Here is an 18,718-nt window from a genome sequence, read left to right as displayed (position 1 = left end):
GTTTATAATCAGACTGCATTGGATATTTGTGGAAAAAACAGCAGGGGTTGGTCACAACTCACAATGGTTGACTAGTGAAATGGTTTATCTATCTTGTTATGTTTTTTTATATTTATCTCTGATATTTTTTGCAACAGTGTTTTAATTAGTCTGTTGACAGCTGCTGTGCTGTAGCTCTTGCACTGAAAAACCCTCTTGGAAAAGTTGCATCTTTCATTCTTTACAACATAAGAACTTAATGTAGTTCTGAACATGCCTAGAAAGCAGGAAATCTGTATACTCTGTATAAACAATAATTGTTTGTTCTTTGGGTTATATATAGCATGAAATTTTGGCTGCTAGAATGAGACATTCATTTCCCATGATCTGTGCCATGAAGTTTCATTTTGCTCCCTGAATCATTGAGGATTGTAGGGATTTTTAGATGGCCACATAAATAGTGTGTGAAATGGAAACTGTAGTGTACAACACCAGTGTTGGTTTCTGAATTCAGTGGCCTTTCTAATAATTACCACTGATGCCACTTCCTGTGAGAGTTGGAGAAGTGGTTGATGTGCGGTATGTTTGGAATATTAGCACACTACTTCCTGAATGCGGCACAGTATATAACGTATAATGCAAATTGATTTTTAATAGGACTATCCATGTCTGATAAAAAATTCAGACAGTCGTATGCTACCAGTGTTGCCAACTGCCAACTGTCAATGGAAAGTAGCTAAAACCTGTTAAAAAAGTGGCTAAATTTCGATTGATGACGTAATGCTCCAACTATTGGCACTTTACACCTGTTTTCTCCACTAATCCGTACTTACATAGTGTATTTTAAAACAATATATAGCCGAATGTCCAAAAAAAATTCTGTTATATAATGGAGTATGATATAGTGATAAAAGAGTTGATACAGTTACTGGCTACATGTTAGCCAGCAGTCCAAAAAGTCACTAGATTTGTCGCTAGTGGCTATTTTGAAGGGAAAAAAAGTCGCTAAAGGGGTCTGAAAAGTCGCTAATCTAGCAACAAAGTCGCTAAATTGGAAACACTGTATGCTGCATTATGCACATCATGTTGCATGTTTAATTGAGTGAGTTGCATTCTGTAAAGCATTCGGCTATTAAGTATTTTTTTTTAAGCCAATTTTCTTTATGTATTTACTTTTTTTAAGTTTCATAAATGTATTTTAAAAAATCTTTAAAAATCTTAACTCTGGTCAAATAATGAGCCAAGAAAGAGATGCTAAATAGTGCAGCAGGAATTAATTATGGTTCATCCATAACTCTAAAAATGGACGGTCAAGTCAAGCACATTGCTTTGTGGCATACAGTATTCCACCCCGTAATCTGATGAACTGTTCATTTTGTCAAATCTAGTAGGTCATCTGGTTATTTTATATTGTATTCAGAATATTTACATACTGTGCACTCTATGCATACTAAATAGAGCAGTATGTTAGTATGCTGTTTCAAACATACACTCCTGGGCAAAAAAACTGGGCCAATCCCAAAATGGCTAAACACTAAGATTTTTATTGTCTTAATCACAAATTATTGGTCAGGAAATTAGCTAAATTTGCACTCAAAAAGCCATTGCTCTTTCAGAAAAAGTTAATGGGATGTTGTGTGTAGAGTGATGAATCACAATGAAACACAAGTTGTATGGTGATGCTCCAGAGTGGTGTCTTAGAAAATCTGCTGAGAAATAATTATAAATGCATCTCTAGCACAGTGAAGCATGGAGGAAGAATGGTATTGTGTAGGGAGACTTTTTAGCTGCTGGTATTGGTGCGCTACTTCACTGTGAAAAGGCATTTAATGATTTTGACTACAGGAGAATATTGCAGAATGGCTTGCTTCCCTCAAATGAGAAGTTGTTATCTAAAGAGAAATGATCAGATGTTATTTTTCAACAAGACAATGCTCCTGTCCAAATTGCAAAGACAACCAAAAGTGGCTTGAGAACAAGTCCATCAGGCTCATGTTTTTGCCTTGGTCAGAGTCCAAATTTGAACCCTATAGTGAATATTTGGTCTCATATTAAACTCAAACAAACTGGGAACTCATATGTATGCAGTATATATGCGGTTGTAGAGCCTTGTATGTCCTAACGCGAACTGATTATGCCTAATTAGCATGCCACAGATGATTCTGTAGTTAAGAAATGTGATTAAACCATTTGAAAACGCAGAATTCCTTGTATGGGAATATTCACAAGCTAAAATAAGTGCCTTTAAATGAATTGTTGAGAATCTGGAAGCAGACATTCCTTTGGCATTCAAAACTCAAGAAAAGGTTTTCTAATGAAGTGTGCTTCCAAAATTTGGGTTTAAAAGCTTTTGTTCTCATTTTTCAGTGGTGTTTCGAAGCTATGCAGTTTACAGCCTCATATGTCTGTCCTGCGTCTTGAGTTGGTGGGTCTCCAGCGTGAACGTCTGCAGTCTGTGAGTGTGAGGCCCAGTGTTCATGAAGTATTTTAGTCTGGCCTGAAAGCCCCTGTAAGCACACATAGGCCCCACAGCAATGCAGCCAACATGGTGAAAGGGATTTAACTGCTATCAATTAAGCACAGACAAATGAGCAGTGAAATAAACGAGGATTCAATGGGCAAGCGTAAGAGTCTCCGTCATTGATTCCCCTCTCACACGACGACAGGGTTGGAACGAGCTTAGCGTGGCCCCTCTAAAGCTTGAAAAGACGCTGCTCCTCTACCCAAGGCATAAGTCCACTTCACCCCCCTTTAGTCGGGTGTCAGCTGTCTTTCTCTGTCGGCCAAATCTTCATGCAGCTTACATCTGAATTCTGTTTAGGCTTTTAGGATTTAATTTATAGAAAACAGCAGTTGAAACTCTCTGAAGGGATAGTTCACACAAAGATCAAAACTCACTTTTAATATAACAAAAGTCAGTGAGGACAGAGACTGTCAAGGTTAAAAAAAGTATTTATAAAAGTAGTCCATATGACACTTGCGGTATATTCCACATCATCTTAGGTCATATGATAAGCTTTATGTGAAGAACAGACTGAAATTGACGTTGTTATTCACTAATAATGTTCCCTTCCAGGGAACTGTTAACTGCTGTGACTGGATCAAGTCAGTGAGTTGAATTCGAGAACTGGTTCGGGAATGAATCATTCAGACCACTTCTGTGAATTAGATCAACTGATTCGTTGAAAAATCTGACTCAAAAGAATGATTCATTCATGTATTCACCTTATTCCGGAAGTAGCACTGGGTGGCGCCATCCGCGTAATCTCACTTCCTGGTTTAGCTACTTAGTGCTTTGTTTGCCCTGGTCCAATCTGTTATCTGTCTTGATATAAGTAGATAGACTATAATATTATAGCCAAATGCGTTGGCCTATGGTTATTAACAACTGCTGCAACGTACTAAAGTACATTTCACTTGAAGCTTTTGAAACAATGCCACAATCAAATTATTTAATAGCTGTGTCTTTCTAATAGCTATTACTTAGTTATGAAGATGTGCACAAACACTACTACATGTAAAGTTTGAAACATTACACCACAGTTTGTTTGCTTAATCACCAGATACATTTGCAGTGTATAGCCAACAGATGAGAAAAAAATAGCCACGAACTGATGTAGAAAGAAAGTAGAGCCTCAACTAGATGAACAAGAGGGTAACGTTAGCTTAGCTAACTGCTAGCTGCAATTTCTTATGGTTTGATCTCTAACACAAGTAATGGCTGTAAAATAAATCCAGCGACTGAATTCTAGAGGACCATAGCTTTCAAACAAGGTATAGCATGTGTATGTGTCCTGTAGTGAGACCATTACAACATTAGATGTTTGTGGCTAATGTAGGCTAAACACTACACATCGGCCGGGCTGCGATCAGACAGGCAGACGGGTCATATAAACACCTTTAAAAGTCGCTTAAAAAATTACCCCGAGAAACAGTGCATTGCTGTGCTGTTGGTACACACGTACATAGCACATTTGGCACAAATTAGCTTATCTTATGTGACATTTTATCAGTGAGACTTCTCTGCAGTTCTCCTCGAAATTGAATGAGGGTCCGCTAAACCGGAAGGTGGTTTACAACGGAAGTACTGGACAGAAGTAAAAGTGGGCGGGGCGGAATAAGGTGAATAGGGGTGGGACAAAATATCGATAGAGCAATATATCGTTCTCCTTCTCCGTGCGATACGAGAATCGATACTCTGGTACCAAATATCGATATTTGAATTAATAAAATAAGGCGCTCTAAATAGGATTTCCTGCTCCAAGCGTAGCTACTTCATGGCTTCTTGAGGTGGCGCTCAGCACATGAATGAGGGAAGCGTGAACATAAATTAACTAGCCTTAGAAAATGAGGTTTTTAACAGGATGACGGACAGCAGTGTGAGTAAAATAATAGATGCCACAGCCACGTCCAAACTCTGGCTGGAAAACTCTGCGCTTGACCTTTTCATGGGCAATTTGTTTTCATAGTTCGACTGATATCGTGATGTATCATTATAGCATTGTCTAGCAATATATTGATTATCGCAGAATTGCTGTATCGTGATATTATTGGTATCGTGAGGTACCCTGTGATTCCCACCCCTATTCATGTATCAAACGTCACTACTTGAACTCAGGAATTGGCCATGATCTAAGACAATTTTCAATGATAAACAACTTCAGTTTTGGTCTGTTGTTCACACAAAGTATCATATGACTTCAGAACACTTGGATTATAATGTGTGAATTATATGAAGCACTTTTATGGTCCTTTATGATGCTTTTTTTTTTTTTTTTGTCATTTTGGAGCTTGACAGCCTCCGTCCTCATTTATTTTTTTCATTATATTCAAAAGAGTGTCCTATACACAAAAGAGTGTCCATGAGTTTTTGATCTTCAAAAATTCATATTTCGTGTTCCACAGATGAAAGATAGTCATTCGAGATTGGATCGACATGAGGGTGAGTAAATCATTTTCATTTTGGGGTGAACTTTGGGAACACTGAATTGAAGGGAAAGCCCGTCGTTTTGTTTTCCACATTTTCTTGTTTAAACTGACAGAGGGAGTCGAGCTGCTTTTATTTTAGGAGGGATTTTTCCGCCTTCACCTCTGCTCTCGGATGACTCTTCCAGATGTAGCGGCGCGAACCCGGCTTGAAATCCTGTTGGTTCAGCAAAACCAAGTCCAGCTGGCAGCCGAGTCGAGCTGCAACTCGTTGGTTACAGCTGTGCTTAGATTTATGCGATGGCTGAACAAATAAATTAGTGGATTTGATCAGGAGAAAGTTGAAGCTTTTGTTTCAGTGAGGCGTGGGTCCACAGAAAGGCAGAGAACACTAGTGTCCTGAAGGGTTTTCTTAGTCAGTTCAACCGTTGAACTGTTGTTTTGACATTGTCATTTGAGGTTTCGACAAATCGCATTAAACAGACTTTTTGCTTTTGTTTATGTGCACAATTGTACATCAGTTATGCTATTAAAAATTGTCTTGCTTGTAAATGATTTGACCAGCACACCTAGGTTTCTGTTACCACTATTTTGCTCTATATGTACAGACATTTATTGCCATTCTGTCGGCTTATTCAACGTGCACATATGTTTACATTTTGGTGTCAAGACAAACTAATCATTTCTTGTGTAAACATGATTTTCTCGCGTTGTTGGGTTGCGATAATGATTACATTTTACATCATTATCAGCAAACACATTTATCATAAAACGTTATGCTTAAAGCTCAAATCACTTCTGAAGTAAATAAATGTGTAAGAAATTGCTTTGTGTGCAAAAATGTATTGCAATATGTAGTTCACAGATTGCCTTAAAAACAACATGAAATGGCATTTGTAATCCATTTACCTTGCATAATATTCTTTGGGAAATTGCTTAATTTTATTAACCAATTGGATTTTATTCATTTCATAACATGTTAGACTATGTTATTATGGGTTAGTATTAATTTCCTAGCCTATGTGGCCTTGGTTACGTCAGCAGGACAGAAAAGTCCAAGTGTAATACATTTTGATTAAAGATTTTGATTGATATAAAATTTTGATTGATAAAAATAATGCACTGATGAACTGTGCATGCAACGAAAATAAATTGGGTTAGGTTGTCTTTAAATTCATCGTTGTGCCGTTATCTAAGACGGCATGTCTTTTGTCTTCCAATTCTGTCTGATTCTTCCAGACGTGTGACCAAACCCTGCTCATTGATTCTGATTAGAAGGTCCGTGATTGGCCGTCTACCCTTTTGCCCCCTGTACACGAGAGCAGAGTACTGATGAACATGACCTACTGGTCCCAGACCGCTGTCGACCTTAACAGGGCCACAGCTGCATCAGGAGCAGCCAGACGTTACTGTGGTGATGAGGTGCTGAGATTTATGACAGATGAATAAGAGTAATCTAAGCGTAGCAGACAGAGGTGCTATTGATCTGTCTGGAGTCAGGGCAGCGCTGCTGCTGATGACACTTTTTCCAGTCAATACACATTTGACCTCTGACCCAGCATGAGAGATCAATGAGTTTGATTCGGATGGGCGGGGCCTTTGCACTGGGCTGTTAGCCAGTCAGACGAGATGTTATAGCGGTTAAAGACCTGCGTTCAGCAGACATGAACGCTGTGTACATGTGTCTGTGCAATAAGATGTTCTCTGTAAGGGTCTTCTGGGTTTTCATGGTTGAAAGATGTTGGGTAAAACTTAACCCTACTGAATTTTTCAGGATTTATGAGTTTATCATCATCACATGATACATAGTCTTGAGGTGTTGGCATCAAGAGTTAGCATCGCTATTAGAACCCCTAACACTAAGTATTACAATTCAACGTGTAGCTCATCCCACTTTGTTTGTGCTACAAGTATGAATGACATCTTAAATTGTGGCATTTTGAGGAGAGACGTGCTGTTTCTTTTTTCAAAGCAATCAGTAGACTTGTAGTCAAGACCGCCTAAACCGAGACCAAGACAGACCAAGTCAAGACCAAGACCAAGTCGAGACCAAGACCAAGACCAAGTCGAGACCAAGACCGAGACCAAGTCGAGACCGGAGGGGAAAAAAAACAGACTAGTGTTGAAGCTAAGCAATAACTTGTGTGAATTCAAGAACAGCAGCATAGGGTTCAGCCGCAGTTTACATTCAATACATATTGGACGGTATTACTTCAACTACACAGGCAGAACAATACAGAGACAGACCATGTCATGTGTGTGACTGTGAGCTCACTGTAAATGTTTTTGCAGATTGGGTGAGATCAACTATGTGTAGCAATTGCATGACGGCTGTTACTGCACTATTAGAGGATTGAGACTCCCTTAACTTTTGTGTACTGTTGAGGACTGACATGACTGGTACTGACTGGTTCATCTGACAAAACATCAAACACCTCCAACACCATCTTGCTCCTCCAACAACTGTCTAAAGAATGAGAAATATGTAACCAATTGAAATTATACTTAATGTGTAGATGAAATCGTAACATCAAATTAAAGATACACAATTATAAACTTGGATTAGGCCTAATGTTTAGTCAACACAACGGAGATATGCAGATGATATTTAAAAGACCATTTATTTAGTCTAACACCATCTTAAATACAATACTGTAATCAAACAACACACACACACACACACACACACACACAGATATCAAAAACACTATCAAAGACTATGGTTACACACACACACACACACACTGTTGGCGGTACGCTCAAAGTCATCTGTCAGTTGTGCAGTTACCCAAAATCTCCTGAATGAAGTTAAAACCCATCATGTCACTGATATGTTTTTTAAATCAGTGGCGATCAGTGGCGCGGATACAGTGTTTTCTCGTGTGGCTCGCGCACACGCCGCACTGTCTTCACTCGGACGCGCGCTTCAATCCATTGCGGATACTCTCAATTCGTTCTGGTGAAATCACAAAACATAATGCACACAAACGTGTCCCTGCTTGATATACAACCACTGATGAACATAATCGATTTTGATGAGAAAAAAAAACTATATGAGAAAAAAAAAGTATACGAGTGCGAGTGCGGATTAGAACCCAGAACCTCTGACACGGTTGGCAAAAGTTCTACCACTGGACCATTAAGATATACATTGTTCAAATAGGCGAAACGAGTCACACGAAAATTCTCAGCACTGATAACATATATTAGGCTACATCTCATTAAACCAAGGAATTCGCTGACATACTACTGACTGACTAGGCTACTATAGATGCTGGATCTGTGCTCTTTACGCTCTACACTACACTCACTCACTGAGGCATAATGTTATATGGATGGATGAGCGCCAACGGCTATGTCACAAAAAATGCATGCATGTGATTGGTTGCATTTGAAGGGCGCGAAATAATAATAATGTTGCATTATCGAACGTTGTGTCGTCGTGGATATTGTAGTATTGTATTGCTAAATCCCCCGACCGCTATGTCGGTCTGAGACAGTGAGACCTAGACAAGACCGAGAGGTCCGAGACCAAGACCAAAGACCGCCAAGGCCGTGATAAGACCAAGACCACGTAAAAGTGTTCTCGAGACATACATCACTAGCAATCAGACATACAATTTTCAACTGCCGGACAATAAACTGGGTGAAAAAATTCCATAGATGTACACTGAAGAAGGGACCGATCCATATAGACTTCAGGTTGGCGTTTGTGACTTGAGATAGTAAGCAACCACCCAAAACGCCTTAGCTACACCCTAGCAGCCATCCAAAACATTTCAGCAAACACCCAAACACCTCATCAACGCCCTATCCACCATCACCCCCCCAACCTAAAAAAAAACCCTCAGCAATGCCCTAGCAACCACCCAGAACACTGCATAGCAACCCCCTGGTATAGTGGAGATGAGTTTTGCAAAGGCAACTTCTACTCAAATTTTCTTCACAAAATGTAAAACTGTAATTGAAAATGTAAAATGTTTGGCTGTGAATTAAATGAATCATTGCATTTGGAAATGACTGGATTTGTGTTTGAAAATATGAGAAATAAGAGATTTCTTCTAAGTGTGTCTGGAGGCTTGTAAAGTCAGAGCTTAATTAGAGACGGATCTCAAACTTAATATGTGCTTCTTTGTGTAGTGGTTTTGGTTTATGGTGTTTTTGCTTCTGTCTAGCATTCTTTGTGCCTTTTACATTTGTGTTGTGCTGTCTGGTACTGTGTGGTGACAGCACTCTGCTGGTGTGTGTGTGTGTGTGTGTGTGTGTGTGTGTGTGTGTGTGTGTGTGTGTGTGTGTGTGTGTGTGTGTGTGTGTGTGTGTGTGTGTGTGTGTGTGTGTGTTGATTGATCACCATCATTCCCTTTCGGTCCCTGCTGATCCCACCAACCTTCCCCACACACACTCACAAATGCTTCTCCACTCTATAGCGCGATAGACTTAAATCGACAAACCTGTGTTCAGATGCAGCCCAAGTTGGCGTTAGTTTAAAACACTGAATCTATGTGGATTTGTGAGCTCTCACGCTTTATGTATGTGTGTGTGTGTTGTTCGGAGCTCTGCATTGCAGTAGAACAGACGTGGCGAGTTTGTGCATTAAGCTCGTAATCAATGGTGTATGTGGTGGGCTGTCGGCGCCCAGCACCCCTCTATGATGGGGTCACGACTCTCACACACACCCCAGTGCAAGCAGAGGGGTCAGAGGTCCTTCAGAGCCACTGCCAGACAGATAAAGATGCGTCTGGTGCTCAGAAAGCCACACAGGGAGTGCACGTTGTCATTTAAAATTTCCATTTAATACTTACAGCATTGCATATGATTTCATCACTAATGCATGTTATTTATGAAATAATTATACATATATGCCTATGTACATTAGACCTGATTCATGAAATGTACGGCATTCCAATTTAATGAGAATGAACTAATAAACTGAACGTGTCAAATTACATGTTTTTCTACAAACCATTTATGCTGAAATTTGTTCTGCTCATGTCTCATGAGACCCATTATATTGATTCAAATTGAGACTTTCAGTCAGTTGCATGATTATGTTTGCATTGTTTTTCACTTTTTAAACACTGTTTGTTTATATTGCTTTTTTGACCAATTCACCATGTTTTGTTCCAGTTGACGTTGTTTTTCATTGTTTGTTTCATTCTTTATTTTTGTTTACATTTACATAATGTTTTATGTTGTTTCGTCTCCTTGTTTTGTTTAAATTGGCAATATTTTCATTATTTTTTTGTTTCATCTCCTCTTTTTGTTTAAATTGCCATTGTTTGCATTATTTTGTTGTTTCGTCTCCGTTTTGTTTAAATTGCCATTTTTTGCATTATTTTGTTGTTTTCACCTCCTTGTTTTGTTTAAATTGCTATTTCTTATTTGATTTTTGATGCTTTTATGGGTTTTTTTGTTTATTTTTTGTCATTGTCGGCCTTATTTCTGAATATCACTTTTTTTTAAAAAGATCCTTATATTTTTAATGAAATGATCATTTTTACTTTTAACAAATTAACAAATTACTTTATTGTGGCAGTCAGACACTTTTCTGCAGCTTTGGTGGTGGAGTGGTGGATGACCCTCCATAGTCAGTTGTGGAAATGTTGTCACAATATTGTGACAGACAGATTGTCGTGTGGCTGCACAGAGCGCTGTGGAGAGCGAGGCGCCATTTCTGGCTGCTGGCTGGCTGCGTTTTTTCGAGCCTTCGGAGAAAGTGAGGGATTGATCAGTGCAGAGGGGAAGCGGAGCTGAGATGAAGAGAGGGAGGGAGGGAGGAAGAGAGACGGAGGGGAGGGGGGGGGAGCGCTCTCGCTGCAGAATCTGCCGCTCGCTGGCACTCAGTCACACAGAGAGAGCGAGAGCGGGTCTCATAGACGGCCCAGGTACAGGTACAGAGACGCCCGGGACAGGTGTCCGGACCGGAGGAGGAGGATGAGCGGGTGAGTGTGTGTCGCTAGCGTAAGGTGTGTGTCAGACTGACGAGGAGGGTGACAGTGGCAAGAAGATGTGCAATGGTCCTGATGAAGATGAGGGTGTTCTCACGAGTGTCTACTTTTGGTCACATCTCACTGTCTGACGAAGTCCAGGATGTTTCGCTTGTCCTCTTTTTCTCTCACTCTCTTTTTTCTTCCCTTGATGATGACAAAGCTGACACAGGTTTGAAGGTAGACATTTTGTGTTTGTGTGTGTGTGTGTGTGTGTGTGTGTGTGTGTGTGTGTGTGTGTGTGTGTGTGTGTGTGTGTGTGTGTTTGAGGCACGTGGCGGCTGCTCTCATTTCCGGGAGTGTCCACACCGTCTCGTCCCCAATGATGAACGATGCTGCTTATTTGGTAGGGTGGGGGGAGTCTTCAAGGTGTGTGTGTGCATTAGATGTGCGTTTGCAGTGTAAATGACATGTATGTTTTGGCTGCCATGTGCACTATTGGATTTGCTTGCGGTCAGTGTTGTGAGGTTGCATGATCTCGTCTGTGCTCACAAAGTCACAAAAAAGACAACTTGATGCAAAAGCCGTCAGGAACAATGTCATGCGATGCGTGTCTGGGTGGGTAGGGGGTGGTCATGCGGGGAGGTGTGGAAGCTGGAGACCGTTTTTTGTTAATTTTGCCCCAATGCCGGTTTACCGGCTCTGATTGTGGCTGATCAATTGCCGCTACACATTTTTCAGTGTAATGGAGTCGGTGGAGGGAGATGAGACGCAGACAGACAGACACACACACACACACACGCACGCACACATACAGACGTTTATATATGAAGCTGCAGTCAGAGGCCAGCGGTTCTGCTCACCAGAGATCCTGAGGATGAGAAACACAGGACAAAGAGAAAGACAGAGAGACTGACCATCTGACTGGAGGCTTTTCTCGACCAACAAAGGCTTTGCCTGCCCGCTCGATGGAAAGCTTTAAATCCGACCGCTCGTCCTGGTTTCCTCTTACCTGATGATTTTTTTGTCTGCTTTTGTGTGCATGGCGTTTGGTGCATGATATACCTGTGTGTTGCATGTCTGTGACTCTTAACTCTGAGAGAACTGCAATGAAGGCAGGAAAGGCACATTTTATCTTCATAGGCCGAACATTATTAGCAGAATAATATTCGTTACGCCGGACAAAAGAGGACGTGAGGGTGCAAATATATACATGTATGTGTATGTGTATGTGTGTGACTAACCTGTGCGGACACCGCTGCACTCCTCCTGGTCCCTGAGACCCTAACTTGTGAGCTTTGTGTGCTAAAAATCACAGGTTAAGCTCTTGGGACCTGGGCAGAGGGCAAAAGCACTCGATCCCCTGGACGTGTCCCGACAGAGATGGACGTGGGATGGATGTCTGTGAGAGATAAGAAAGAAAAACGGTGGAAGACGCCAGAGGATGCAGCACTGGCGTGTCTGAAAGACTGAATGTTCAATATGTTCACATGATAATGATGATGGTTTCTTCTTATTTTTAAATAAAACTCGATCTTGTACATCTGCTGAGATGTTTTTTCTTTGGGGTGAGGGGTGCAGGAGAGGGTCGTCGTGTTAATCGCTTCGTCTGGCTGTCTGGTCGCCGCTGCAACTCATCTATAACCGACCTTTATCACATCGGCAGCAAGAGGAAGGGCCGGGATTCGGTTATTTCTTCCCTGCGATCGAAAATTCTGATTTATTTTTTAAATATCTTGATTTCAGGAATATTGGATGCAACAAAGATTTTCTTTTTAATGAACGTAAAATGTACAACCATTTTAATGGTGACGCCCTTCGTTGAAGATCTCGGCACCTTCACTATTATGAAACGTCTGCTTGGCTTTATCCTCATGTATCCACCAGATGTAATGTCATTTTTTTGTTTAATCCAATAATGTAAGATCTGTCTGATGCATAGCCAAACAAGTCTGTGTAAAAAACCGAGCGACATATTGAACCAACATATGCTGACACCTTCATTTACACAAAAACCATTTCTATGAATAGACTTTATTACCTAGTGAAGCCCAGACTTTGTGTTAGCAGAACATGAGGCTTGCAGATTATTGCATCCGTAGGCAAGGCACGCACAGGCGTCCATGTTTATATGGATCTCAATGTGTCATAATGTTGTTTTTGAGCAGAAATGACATTGAACAGCAGACGGATGGTAGTTTAAAGGGGTCCGGTTGGCACGGAGCTGTGGGTTCCTTCCTGTTTTAAAGATGTGAACTCATTAAGTCTTACGCCTGGCTTTGTTCTTTATCTCCCTGGAGTGTTCAACTTTTGAAAACCTAATTTTGCTAAATTACCCACATTAGAATTGTAGTTTCAAAACAATTGATTTCTCCCTATTGCTCTCTCTCTCTAATTATATTTTTCCCCTGCTTGGTTTCGCTCTGAACAATGGCGGATGCCAACTAATCAGGCTGGGTCTGTGCCACAAAGCTCCCAGCAACAGCTGAAGCTCTGCCATGCTCTGTGCATACCAAGCAGTCAGCCACGACCGGCGAGCGCCAGCCTGGTGCCCAACGCGGGGTCAGACAGTTTTATTAGGATCCGTCTGACACTCGGCACAGGCTGGCAGTGCCAATGCACAGATAAAATCTTGTGTGCTGCTCACACTATTCATCTGAGCTAGCACATAAATACTCCCTCGTCCCACGCGCTCTCACACACACATGGAGCATTTCATCAGCTAGATGAGAAAAGGAACAAAGACTCGGATCAAGCCAGGAATGAAGATTTTGTTATTTAATAAACGGCCCGACTTCTGAATGGTCCAGCAAGCATCGGGGTCTGATGTCTCAAACGTGGTTTCAAATTTACATTTTTGGCTGACAGCACATCGGGCTGTTTCATTTGTGTGTATCAGAGCAAAAAAAAATGGTTCGTTTTCTGCCTGATAAGTCTGACCAGCATTTTCAGACAGACGCAGACTTCCAGAAAGATAGACAGAATAACAAATGAATCAATGTGAAATAGTTTAAGATCAACAGCATTATATACAATTTCCCCATATTATTTGTCTAAATTGCCTGGAAAGTTATATTTAGCATTTTTTGAAGAGTATACAGTATATCTGGACAATACAGAAATGAACTGAAATTAGAAAATGTTTAGTTGTACTTTATATATCAAGTGTGTATTAAAGGAATTTACATAGAGAAACAGTGTTCACTAGTAAATTCTAAACATTTAGAAATATAAAACATAATCTGAAATAGAATAATTGTTGTTATAGACCGCAAGAAAGATTCCAGGGATAAATGTGAGGAGATAAAGACCGGCCACTGAGGAATTAAAAGAGCCTGCTGACGGTGTGTCGCTAACTGTGTGCGAGTTAAATAAACGTAACATTTGTCTGGGATAAAGGTACTGAAAGTAGATTAGGCACTGAGAGCTCAGGCGGGAGAAACTGCAGGAGCCGGGAGAATTTACAGGATTACAGGAATCTTTCTTCCATTGGTTGTCAGGGATTGTTGTTGTGCATGTTATCAGCTCAGGTCAGAGGAAACAGTGGGTCCTTCTCACTGCAGGTACAAATAACAGGTGTACACACACAAAGAGTCATACTTCCAGACACAGAGGGAATGATGAATACTTAAAAGTATCAGAGCAAATGCCACAGAATTCACTTATTCAGAAATGACCATAGTGGTGTCAATACTATTGATCTTTTTTAAGCAGTTGAATTTAAAACAATTGAATCTGTGCTGTATTTTGATTTCTGACTTCACGCAAAATTAGTGTAGAGTTATCATCTCAGACATCAGCCGTAACTTAAATATTATTTGATAAAACTGATAGTTCTGAGTTTCAATTCTAATTGACATTTGAAGCCAGGGTGAAATGCATCAATGCTTTAATGCGTATTACTTCCCGTAATTCAGATTATTGTTAATAAATTTTACTGTGTTGAACATTAGCGTCTTTCATCATTGTTTGTTGTCACCATTTTATTAAAGCAATAAGCCATTGGAGGCCATTCATAAGTCAATTTATAGTTTAGCCACTGTATCACACACCATTCTTTGCCTTTACCTTTAATGGGCTATTGTTATGAACCTAAAATTCCATTATGTAGTGTACATTTGTGTTGTTTTAATGGTTAAACCAGCTTCATCACTTAAAAAGAGCTCAATGTGATGGAGATAGAATCTCAAAATGCTGTTTTAAGAGTTAAGGCCCGTTTACACAGAGAACAATAACTATCTATAACGATAACTATATTAGCGTCCACACCAGTGCACAGTGTAGTTCTGCTTATTCTAAGCACGCACTGCAGTTTTTGTTGTCTGCACCTTTAAAGGTAGGGTAGGCAGTTTTCATAGCTAGCAGTAGCAAGTTAGCTTTGAAATCACACCCTCCCTTCAGAGCGTCTCCAAAGCCACGGTTTCTTCAAAACGCATATACGCACACAGCAGAGTCTTCAGAGCGTCACAAGAGACGGCGTTAAATTATTTCATGTCTCAAACCACATAATATTACAATAATAATGACAGTAAACAACTAAAAGAGCACTGACCTGTACCACCTGACTGCTGCAGATTCATTTCTGCGTTGATAGTGTTGCCATTAAGAACACATATACTCAAGTCACAAACCGCTTTGAGTATAGCGTATAGTGGGTTTATATCTCTTCCAAATTACAGTAGTTATGGCGTGAACGCAGCATAAGCACATTGTTTTGGTTGAACAACTTGCCAACCCTGGCTTTAAATGCCCAAGCTCTTTAAAGCAGGATGGATTCTGATTGGCTGTCAATGTTTTTATCATTCATCAGCTGGAAAAAAAAAAAACGTTCTGAAAGTGATTCCAACCATATTGTTTCTCTGTGCCATTATTGATATACTTATGGTGTTGACTCTGCTTGCTATAATCTTTATCATTATAGTTATTGACATTGGTGTGAATGGGCTGATCGTCCCAGGCCAGAAGTGCTGAGAGACCCAGAGGCTCTTTTATCATTTTCACCAATCTTATGAAAACTGATTTGAAACATGCATTAAACATCAAACTGGTATACCCCAGATATAAAACTAAATGCATTGCAATGCATTTTCACACACAGAAGAGGTACAACTGATTGTGTTTTTGTGAGGTTCAGATTGAGCCCAAACAGAAACAGTGTCCCTATAATGCATAACAGTCACATTTCAAAAAAAAAAAAAAAAGTGCTCATCTAAAGCTTCAATAATATCTGCCTGCTGGGGTTTGATTTGGTCGGACAGAGTGATTACAAAAATTTGAAGGGAAAATAAGAAGTAATTTTGAAAATGTCATTATTTTTATACATCTCTGGGACCCCAAACATAAAGAAAGTAAATCAATCTCAGCAGAGAGTAATGGCCTGTAATTGGCCTGCATCAGTCTAGAGGACGTATCTCCACACGGCCCGTCACTCATAAAGACTTCCCTCCCCGATTCATCCTGCCCTGTGTACCCTGTGACCGCCTGCCTCTCTCTGTGATGTCTGCAGTACTGCTGTGGAGGCGTTGCCAAGGAAACGCAGTATCTGGCTGGCAGCGTGCTGGAGTTATTGAACCACAACTGGCTTTTTGCTTTAGAGGATAATTAGCTTCTGTCTCACAGGTTTCTCTCAGCCGATGGGACTCCAGAGGAACCTGGGGCTGCTCCGAGCGTCTTCCTCCCGTCAGAGCTTTTAACCCGCGCGGTGGCCGCAGGTGCTCCCTTTACCTGCACGAAAAAGCTGTGTGAGCACTCCAGCGATCCTCTCACACACACAATACCTAAGATTTATTTGATGTTATTTTTGTATTAATTGATTGATTGAATGAATGGTTTTAATTGCTGTATTTTTTCGCTTTTTTAGGTGTAGAATAAAATGTTATTTTCAGCTTGCAGGTAAATCCCAATAATTGCAGGTATCATTATATATATATATGCTTACTAATTACTAACATATGCCATACAACAATTTCATAATTTCAAAACACAATCACAGCATTGAAAAATAAATACCAATATATTTGCCTTGTTTTCCAGTTAAAAAAAAAAATCTAAACAAGATAAATGTATTTGAAAAGCACCAAAGAGGCACAATATATGTATATATAGTTTTATAATATTTGATCAATTTTGATGCCGTAAATGTATCTTGTTTTAAGGATGTCTTAATATTTTTATTGGAAAACAAGACGTGTGTGTGTGTGCGTGTGTGTGTGTGTGTGTGTGTGTGTGTTCCCGAAGGGTTCCAAATCTCAAACCCTTTTCCCGACTTGTGTATTGCAGAAGTGAAGCAGTGTGTATGTGTGTGCAAGTTTGCAGTGGTAGTTTCAGCAGGTGAGTTTGACACAAATACACTCCTGCGTTAGAGGTGGACAAGAGAGACAGATCCTTTGACATTCTGCTTTCACACACTGTCCAGTTGCACACACACTCAAACCACAAACACCCAATAGGCTTGTTTGTCCTCTTGCATATTTGTATTTTCAAATGCTGTAGATGTTTAAAACTTCCTAATAAATTCTGTTTATATTACTGTATTAATTATTGACTCGTTTTTGGTGTCCCTCTCTTCCTCTGGTATAAATTATTTATTTAAACTCCCTAATACATGAAATCATTACCCTAAAACACTTTTATATTCTCCCTCCATATGTATAAGTGCAATATTTTCAGGAATGAAGTAAACAGTCACACTGGCAGGTGGCCGTGGTTCTTCTTTTGTGTGTTACACGTTAAAGGTTGTAGCAAAAGCAGCATCACAGAATTAGTTACATGTGTGAATGTGTGCGCGCACAGCCTTGCTGGCTTTGAGAAGTGTGTGTGTGTGTGTGTGCGACCGACCCTGTGCGCTTGCAGACGCGCGCGCGTGTGTGTGTGTGTGTGTGTGTGTGTGTGTGTGTGTGTGTGTCTTACCCATAGAGCGACCGGCCAGGCTGCAGATATCATCCATCTCCTTGTCACAAAGCGCGGGGGTTGCTGGGTAGGCAGCAGACAGGCGCTTGGCGCTGAGGATGGGAGCTGAATCCTAATTCCGTCGCTCCTCTCCCCCGCCTCCCACGACGGAAAATCGTTAACCTCAGGATTGGAGAACAAAGCAGAGAGCTTTAGCTAGCTAGCTGCTGTTAACGAAAAACATCCCAACACAAGTCTCAAAGAGACACGCTGAAATCATGCAAAGTGTGTTTAGATTTACACCTTCTGTGGTTTTTGTAGAGTATCTCTGTTCCAAAACCTAGTGAGCTTCCTTTCAAGCATTATAAGTGACTGATTTGGAACATTTATGAGCATCTCACATATTACTTTAGAGACTCGATTCGGTATTGATTTCAATTAGTTTGTCTCTAAACTAATAGTGTGCTGCTCTAATAAGTATAAAAATACATGGCAAACAAAAATATAGATTCGACTCCCAATTGATTTCAATATTGTCGTTAGCATGTTGCTAAGCTAGCAGTCTTACCCTAATAAAAATGAAAATACACTGCAAAAAAAATCCCACTGAGATTGTTGCAGTAGCCTACATGGGTTGCCTTCCTGTGAAGGATTCATACTGTATAATTTGGCTATAATGAGGTATCATAGAATACAAAAGAGTTATGTAATTCGCAGTGCTTCATGGGACTGGGCGGAGCTAAAGAGCTATTTTGGCAGGTGATGCTTTTTTCGGCTCACTGATTGGTGTCATTTTCTGTACAGCATTATGGGTAATGTAGTTTTTCACCAGGAGTTTTGCTGTTAAACACAATTACTTTAAAAATGAGAGGAAATAATACGGGCTGACATCTTCAACTTCAACATCTAACAACCTCATAGCTCACACAGTAGGTCTGTTTTTAAAGGTTTATAATTTATCGTTTCCCTATGGAGAAAATGAATGGAGTTTTTACTGT

At 40.3% G+C, this 18,718-nt stretch overlaps 1 protein-coding gene across 9 annotated transcripts in view; it reads left to right on the top strand.

Annotated features, from left to right (window-relative positions):
- Positions 1-17,365, top strand: part of LOC311076295 (uncharacterized protein) — a 54,121-nt gene extending 36,756 nt beyond the window's left edge. For 5 of the 9 annotated variants that reach the window (XR_014604641.1, XR_014604643.1, XR_014604644.1 and 2 more), the window contains exons 3-5: positions 16,452-16,573; positions 16,693-16,724; positions 17,112-17,365. Coding sequence is in view for 3 of the 9 variants with exons in the window: in XM_084104378.1 (XP_083960504.1) it covers positions 16,452-16,573; positions 16,693-16,724; positions 17,112-17,194 (237 nt within the window). In the remaining 6 variants the exon portion in view is untranslated. Of the gene's footprint in view, positions 1-10,731; positions 10,848-11,055; positions 11,073-12,150; positions 16,745-17,111 lie in introns of those variants that run through there. The other 4 variants (XR_014604642.1, XR_014604645.1, XR_014604646.1 and 1 more) reach the window with 3 other exon arrangements.
- The last annotated feature ends 1,353 nt before the right edge of the window (positions 17,366-18,718 follow it).

This window comes from Abramis brama, assembly GCF_963993115.1.
Source record: "Abramis brama genome assembly, chromosome: 25".
In the NCBI taxonomy this organism is placed as follows: Eukaryota; Metazoa; Chordata; class Actinopteri; order Cypriniformes; family Leuciscidae; genus Abramis; species Abramis brama.
Note: the sequence above shows the minus strand (reverse complement) of the source record. Positions and strands in the feature narration are given on the sequence as shown.